The following is an 8,527-nucleotide window of genomic DNA, read 5'->3' as shown; positions in this document are numbered from 1 at the left end:
TATGTTTGTCCGATTACAGTTTGAAACAGAAACGGAGGTCTGAACGTCATGGACCAGAGGTTGATCCACTATTTCATCTGACAGTATCTCAGGCACTCCAAGGCAAGTAGTTAAGTCTCCAGAATGAGTCTTTTTCAGTCAAATATAATGCCCCTGCCTCTTTTCATAGGCCTCAGAATAAGGTCAAAGAGGACAACACAGTAAGACTTTTTGACCCTTCTACTTAGCAGCCTTTTTGCTCGTCAGGCAGCTAAAGGTCACTGGGTCAAACCATTTTCATGACTGCAACAGTGGCACAGTGCAAGAAACTGGGAACAGGTCCCTGTGAGCGAGAGAGTGCCAAGAACGCAAAAATCATATAGAAAAAACAACAACCCAAAAGTTTAGGGGTCAGGCCTCCAGTTCATGGTTGTCTGTGTAGTGGAAGCGGTTCAACTTCTCCCTCTCCCGGTTTGAAATGTCCAGTTTGGGAGCATGTGCCATGGGTTTGAGTGCTGGAGATGGCTGTGACGGTGCCGGGGAGGGAGGCATGGTCAGTTCAATCTCCTCATAGCACCGCGAGACGGGGGCAGGGGCTTGAGGGTGCGTGGGAGGAGGCGCGGTGGCGAGGGGCACGGGACGCTCCACGTTTCTGATGAGGTTGACAAACTCCCTCTGGTTGTTGATGCCTTCCTCCTGGGGGACGGCCTGTTGCTTCTTCCGCTTCCTATGGAGGTGGGAGAGGACGAAGACACAGGCCACGCAGCCGCACACCATCACCAAAGCCAAGACGCCCACCAGGATGATGTAGAAGCTGATGCCACCGTGTGCCCCGTCGGACATGGCACCTGCAGACGAGGTAAGACAGGTCCTCAGTGAGGTTTTGTACTTTGACACACATAACCCTTATACTAACCCTAATGTAAACCTTTTTTTATACCTGAACCTTAAAACCTAGTGTTAACCCTCAAACAGCCCTTTAAAGGCCTGTCCTAAAGTGAGAACCTGCCAAAACGTCCTCACTTTCCAAAGATGTCCTCACTTCTAGGGTCTAAAACTCAAATTGATTCTCAAAAAAAAAATTGCTGTACAAGTACACACACAACACACACACACTTTTCCTACCTGGACAGTGTTGACCAATGCAAGGATTTCTGAGGTCTGTGCAGTCGTTGCCGTAGTAACCCTCAGGGCAGACGCACCTGTATCTTCCATCGATGCTGTGACAGGATACCCCCTGCTGACAGGGGTTGGGATTGCACTGATCCGACACAATCTGAAATCATGGAAAGGAAAAAAAGTCCAGTTGCAGTTCAACGTACATTGTTACATCAATTATTTCAGGTCTGTGACTAAGCAAAGCTGCACTGCACACATCCATTTAGTTTAATCACTCTATGTCTTTCACTGTGATGATTTTGTTCTACAGACTAAGCTAACATTAACATAAATGAAGGTTGTCTGACCTCACAGAAGATTCCTGAGTATCCCGTGGGACAGTTGCAGGCAAAGCTCCTTCCGTCCTTCTCCACACACTGTCCTCCGTGCAGACAGGGCGCGCTGTCACAGGGACTTTGACCAGTTTGGCAATATTTCCCCGAGAAGCCTGGTAGACAGAAGCATCTGGACCCTGACACCTGGTCCTATGTGGGACAGTGTACAGTGTTTGTTATGTATATGTACTGTATGTAAAAAAAGAGAGGGAGAAATGAAAATAGTGCACCAGAGAGAGAGAGAGAGAGATAGGGGCGAATTCTCTTGGATTGGCTGCTGGAATAAAATAGTTGCCCCTCCTCACATCTGGAGGCTAAATCATTTTAAAGACATTTGTTATTCCCAGCCGAATGCGTGAAAAGCTTTCAGGTGTTAACACGATTGCAATGTTTCCCCTCTCTCTTTAAAAAATTAGCTTTTCCAGTTGTACGAGAATTCTTCATCTTAAATGAACGATGGACGTGAATAGGAGATAGAGTGACAAGAAGACGATGGAGCAGGTCAGTGTGGTGACTGCAGAGATGACAGAGAGGAGGGCAGCGGCGCAAACCAGACTCTCACCTCACAACGTCCGCCATTCAAACACAAACCCTGACAGCTGCTGTTCCCTAAAATCAGAGTAAAAAAACAGAAACACTATATTAATCTGTTACATATAGACAGGTTGTGTAATAATAATAATAATGGATTGGATTTATATAGCGCTTTTCAAGGCACTCAAAGATGCTTTACAGGGTTCCAGGTTCCATTCATTCACACACAGTCATACTGGTGGTGGTAAACTACCATAGTAGCCACAGCTGCCCTGGGGCAGACTGACGGAAGCATGGCTGCCATTCAGCGCCTACGGCCCCTCCGACCACCACCACCTCAAACATACAGCAGTCATACACATTCACACGAGGCAATGTGGGTGAAGTGTCTTGCCCAAGGACACAACAACCATGACACAGGTGGCAGAGCGGAGATCGAACCGCCAACCCTTGGATCATTGGCCAACCCGCTTAACCACCTGAGCCACGGTCGCCCCAATGTATGCAACTATAGTGCTTTAAACAATATATTTACGATATACTTAGAAAAAAGACAACAGACTGACGGATGCAACCAGGATGTCTTAGTGTAGCTTCTTACAGTATTGTCAAAAGTATTAAAGTGATCCCCTGTGATAGATGATTGATGGAGCTGGTGTTGGGAGTAAAATGATCTCTAGTCCTGCAGGGACTCGCTGTTTAAAACACAAGCCGCAGAGGCTCCTCATGTTTCACAACCTGCCTCATCTTCCTTCTTTTCATTATCTTTCCTTTTTTCCTTTCCCCTTTTATACTCACTGATGTCACAGTTAGGTCCAGTCCATCCAGGGAGGCAGTCACACAGGTATCCACCGATCAGGTTACGACAGGAGCGGGCGTGGATGCATATACTCATTTCACACTCGTTGGTGTCTGAAGGCAGAAAGAAATAGGAATAAAAATGTCTGGGATAGAAGGATTTCCTCTATAGCGTTTCTGGTAGATCTAAACCAGTGATAAACTGAGCATCTGCTACATGGGGGGTTTGAATGATAACAGTATTTTAAAGACTAATGCTAATACAGCTGCTGATACCAACATTTTATATAAGTATTATCTTTACAGTTCATCTTTAATTTCCCCAAGGAGATTAAACATTTCAGACACAAATGCTTTTCCTTATGTAGAGTAAGATAGCAGAGCAGGCGTGTACGGGGAGTACGGATGTGTTTGTGCCTCCTTATGACTGACATCTCAAGATACTTTCCTTTAAAATTCTAGAATAAGCTGTCTCTAGTTTTCATTTTTTAAAGAAAAACTACAAACTATACACTATTCATTGTTATTCATAGTCTACCGTTCCAGAAAACTTTCTTCATCTCGTCGTATCGTTGCTTTATATAACACCTGGGGCCTCATTTATCAACCGTACTTACGCACAAATCTGTGCGTAAGTAGGGCGTAAGAACATTGCCACGCAAAGTATGGCATTTACCAAAATGTACTTAGACTTATGAATGTGTGTAAATGTAAGCACAACTCTGACCATGCTTACGAACATAATCTAGTGGTAGAATAGCGATATTACAAGCACAAAGCAAAGCATTTAAGAGTTTCAACGTCTGCATTAACACTAGAACCGCCAGCGTTCTCTTTATATCTACAATCGCCACGCGTCAAATCCACCCGTGCATTTCTAGGGTAATATAAAGTCATACATTTGTTTGTTTAATCATCATCTGTGTTTTGGACCTCTTGTTTTATAATCTAAGTTTCTTTAAGAACACTGATCACGACTCAGTAATGAAACTGAAGTAGATATAATATCGCCAATACATCAATGAAAACAGATGGTCAAAACAGCGTCCAAATGAGCTAACATCCTAAATGCAATAAATAGTTATATGGCACACTTATTTTTAGGTAAGCTCTAATTGATTATTCATTAAATGTGTCACGTTTACATGTTTTGAAGCGGAGGATCCCTCCGATGCTCTCTGTGCGTCTCAGCACTCAGCTGTGAGCTGGACGAGCCGCGGTGACTCGCCAGACTCGCCAATCACTCATTTCACTTAGTAGGCTAACTCTATTGTTGTTAGGAGCTTATCTTCATCTCTTTTTTATTGAAAGAGTTTATGAATGACTGCACGTAAAGTTGTCAGATCGCGGCAAACAATGCCGTTGCCTTACAACTTGCTCGAAAATATCACATTTTACCATGCAGCAAGCTTTCTTTTGTTTTAATGCCTGCACTAAGTGCGCCAACAAAATATGTTTTGCTTCGATTCAACCTCGTTTACAAGGGTTTCCATTTCTGTGTTGGAGAAGTTTCTTTTCGTTACCCTCGGCTCTTTACCATTGTGGCGGAGAGGGGTAAAACACATTCAGATGGTTGATAAAGGGATGTGTTGTGACCATATATGGTTAATTGGAGGCGTTTGTGAATGCAAATGGGCTGAGCGTGAACGAGCATGACACTTAAGAACATGTGGGATTTATCAAGATTGATGACTTACTGGTGTGCGTACGATAGGCCAGCGCACGTTTGATAAATACCGATTTTTTTGTACTTAGGCACATACTAAATTTCATTCGTAAGAGTGAATTTAGAACCTTTTCTACGCACTGTTGATAAATGAGGCCCCTGGAGTTTTAAAATATTTGAAAATGGTGGTGGCTTGCATAATTCCTGGAATATTTAGGTTGTATCCACATGGTTGAATGCACTTATTGTAAGTCGTTTGTAGATACCGTAAAAGTGTCAGATAAATAAATGTAATATTATGTAAAGAAAAATGTCCAATATAAGTAAATTAACTTAAATATCAGTCTACCATTGTTGCAGAACTACCAAACAGCGCTCGACTAATTCAACGTCTCACTAAAATAAGATGGAAACATCCCATTAAACTACTGAATCTAATCCCGTACGCCCCCAGACAATATTTAACCACCAGTCAAACAGAAAGTTCTATTAAATGTCGAAGGGGAAGCTTGAATTGAAGCGTGAAGTGCAGGCGGCAGCAGGGTGCACTCCAACACTAGTAGAGAGAGTGCTTGTCAAATATTATGTTTACAAATGCACAGCACATCCAAATGAATGCCTGGCAGCATCCTGTAGGGATGATCTGATCCTCAGCTTTGTTTATGTGCAGATCCCCCTGCAGAACCATTGCTTCTGTTGAGTTAATGTGTTCCGATTCCCATCCTCTGTCACATTGGGAGTGTAAACCTCAAGAAAGCCCTCAGGGCTCGGCACTGATAGCAGAGAAAGAGGATTAAAAAGAAACGCCGAATGAATAAAGAGGAAGTAGTCAGTCACTTATAGGTAATCTATACCGGTTACAGTCAATGAAAGGCCTATGAGGATTTAGAAGTGTGTGTGTGTGTGTGTGTGTGTGCTTGTGTGTTATCAACGTGAAAAAGCCGTTGGATTCTGCCGGGAATGGGAGAAAATGCATGGAAACAGCAATCGGCCAAAAAAAAAAAGCATAATTGCCTTTCACCATTTGAAGCACTGATGCTCTGCTTCTCGGCCCAGGCTATAAAGAGTTTTATATTGTGTGTTTAAACACTATGCGTGTGTGTGTGTGTGTGTGTGTGTGTGTGTGTGTGTGTGTGTGTGTGTGTGTGTGTTATACTGTGAGCTGCTGACCTGTGATGTGGAACTATGGGGGATTATCAAGTGTCAGATTGACATATCACTGTAACACAGGGGAGCAGGAGAGACTGTCATCCTGAAATATGTCTCAGTTTTTACTATATAACCCCCGAGCCTCTGTATCAGTGTATAGTTTGTCCTGTGTGTGTGTGTGTGTGTTTGTGAGAGTGGATCCTATACAATTTCCCCTCTGCTCTAGTTCCATCTAACACAACAAGCCTGTGGGAGTAACACTCGTCAATATGAGCCAATGATACCTGACAGTGCATGTAGAGAATACTCATTCAGTCACAGACTAGAGAAAAGAACTTGTGCTTTAAATGCATATTTTCAACTCAGACGGAGCCCATCATCACACATTGCTCATTGAAATGTGGCATTTGAAAACAGGACGTGTATCACATCTCAGATTAACTCAGCCAAACGCTTGGGATGGGCTACGAAATAGCAGAATTTCACTGTGGATGACTGGGAAAAACAATCCTATTTACTAGTAAATTTTAGATTTATTGCAGTAACACACTGTAAGAATGTTTTCTATCAAGAGATTGATTCAGGATTATATCGCAGTGTATCGAACCAACAGTGAAACCTGGTGGTGAGAGTTTTCTGTGGTTGTTTTGCTGCTCTGCAGTTGGACACCCGCCCACATTTAAAATAGAAATATCTTGACTAATGGTCTCAGATTTCTTGACCAGCTGTATTTGATTATTGACCCACTGACCCAGCTGGCACGTCCTGCCTGTCCATTCAGTTGGGCAGAGACAGCGGTAACCTCCAGGAGCCTCCTGACATGTTGCACCACGGCCACAGGGGCTCAGATCGCACTGCCTCACCGCTGGGAAGACAAAAGAGAAAATATTTCATGTGAACTACTGGTCTGTGTAATGGGAATGTGTGTGTGAATATCAAAAGGGACAATTTGTGTGTGTGTGTCACTGAGTCTGTGTGATGCCACCGTGTTTGATCCTAACAGTACGGTAGCATTGGTATGCGGATGCTTTGGCGGCGGTTTGTTTTCACTCTCCTTTCTGCTGCTCTGGTTCCTGTGCAAACAGTGATAAATATAATCGTCCGCTGCACGCACATGGCTGACACCTCAAACCTTTTCCCAGAGAGGAGAGGAGGGAGGAATGAGGAGAAATGAAATGAGGATGAAGGGAAGAAAAGAGGGGGGTAAAGTAGAAATAGAAAAACCAGGCTGCCACGCCTGGTTCCACTCCTTTGAAAAGGAATTAAAAAACAGATAAAAATGTGGGAATGTGAGGAAAGGGAGCACAAACAGACAGAGGCTCTTCTTTTTAGGGGTTAACCATGCATTGCTTCTTATTACATATGACATATTTGTGCAGCAGTAGCATAATTGCTTTTCCCATGAGTGACACTGTGGTGTACATCTTTCGCTCTGTCTCTCTCATAACCCTTTCTTTTATTTACATAACCCTGCAGAACAAACAGTTTCCATCCTCCTGACCCCAACTCAAACCCTGAGCAATAATAACCCAGGCATAACTAGACAGGGAATTCATAACAAACAAAGAAGCCTCTAATTAATATTGTGTTTATGTGTGTATATATACTGTATATATGGTCGTATATGTGTTGTGGTCGTCATTCCCAGCCAGCCTTACAATCCTCTCACTGTGTATTTCCCGGAGAGCACCCCACAACACATACAGTGGACAGATATAGACCGCCTCTCTGACTTTAAATCAAGCCAGTGACAAATAACATGAGCACAAATAAACTGTGTGTCCCTCTCATCTTTCTCTCTCTCTCTCTCTCTCTCTGATAGAAATGCATCCTGCTGAAGTGTTCACATGCCTGGCAAATAGCTGCTGTTTATCCCGATGGAGGTTAAAGCAAAGGATGTGGAACGTTGCTTGTTTACACACGCAGCTCTGACAGACCATAACCTGTACGATCTGATCTCACCTGTAGCCACACAAACCAGGAGCTCAAACATGCTGTATATGTAACACTCACTCACTCACGCACAAACACACGCACGCACGCACGCACGCACGCACGCACGCACGCACGCACGCACGCACGCACGCACGCACACACACACACACACACACACACACACACACACACACGATCAAGCCCAGACGGACTGCTGTGACAGAAGTTGTTGACGTGCAGCCAGAAACATGTTTGACCTTCACTCACGCTCCAAACCATTGCAGTGGGAGATCTTACGAGGTGTGAGGTTGGCTGTGGGCCAATGTAACATAGAGCGTCCTAGAAAAAAAGATCAAACTGTATTGTAACTGTCATCATTAAAAATATGCTGTAATTTAATTTGTATTTTCATATTATAAGATAAGCCTTAAGGGAATTCCTTTTTGTTTATATGAATAATTTCATAATTGTGTTCATTATTTAGTTTAAAACTTTATTTAATCAATAGTTTGTTAAATGACGTCACTCGAAAGGCGGATTGTTCTCTTGTGCGAAAAGATTACTCTTTGAAAGTAAGAGATGCGGCAGAAGAGGCAATCGGCTTCTGACATGCATCGCAAACAAGAATAATTAAGTCCCTGTTAATAGCACGCAGCCAACGAGGTATTTTTTGTTGTTGTTTCCTTCTTTCCTGTATTTTATTTGGCTTATTTGGCTATTTGTGTTCTGTGTGATTTGTGTTCTGTGTGATTTGTGATTTTATGTAAAGCTAATCTTGTGATTTCTGTTGTACTGTGTGTGTTTATTATAGTTTTCATGGTGAAGTTGGAGGAGAAGTCTACAATAAAACCTGTAAAAGGAAACCACTGGAGTTGCATAGGTCTTTTAAAGGGATTTATATGTATAAAAAAGTGGGATTTCTTTCAAAAAATTCCCCTCTAACGGCTTCTGCTTACAAATGTGTCTTCAATGA

General features: G+C 43.0%; 1 protein-coding gene across 1 annotated transcript in view; it reads right to left on the bottom strand.

Moving 5' to 3' along the window:
- Positions 1–390: 390 nt before the first annotated feature.
- The window catches only part of LOC307248404 (uncharacterized protein), a gene marked incomplete at both ends in the record, with an annotated part of 39,705 nt that continues 31,568 nt past the window's right edge, over positions 391–8,527 (bottom strand). The window contains 6 exons of the mRNA XM_080024802.1: positions 391–827; positions 1,105–1,255; positions 1,446–1,622; positions 2,035–2,081; positions 2,805–2,918; positions 6,371–6,484. Of these exons, the coding sequence (XP_079880928.1) occupies positions 391–827; positions 1,105–1,255; positions 1,446–1,622; positions 2,035–2,081; positions 2,805–2,918; positions 6,371–6,484 (1,040 nt within the window). The remainder of the gene's footprint in view (positions 828–1,104; positions 1,256–1,445; positions 1,623–2,034; positions 2,082–2,804; positions 2,919–6,370; positions 6,485–8,527) is intronic.

Source organism: Ammodytes marinus, assembly GCF_949987685.1.
Source record: "Ammodytes marinus genome assembly, chromosome: 3".
NCBI lineage: Eukaryota > Metazoa > Chordata > Actinopteri > Uranoscopiformes > Ammodytidae > Ammodytes > Ammodytes marinus.
Note: the sequence above shows the minus strand (reverse complement) of the source record. Positions and strands in the feature narration are given on the sequence as shown.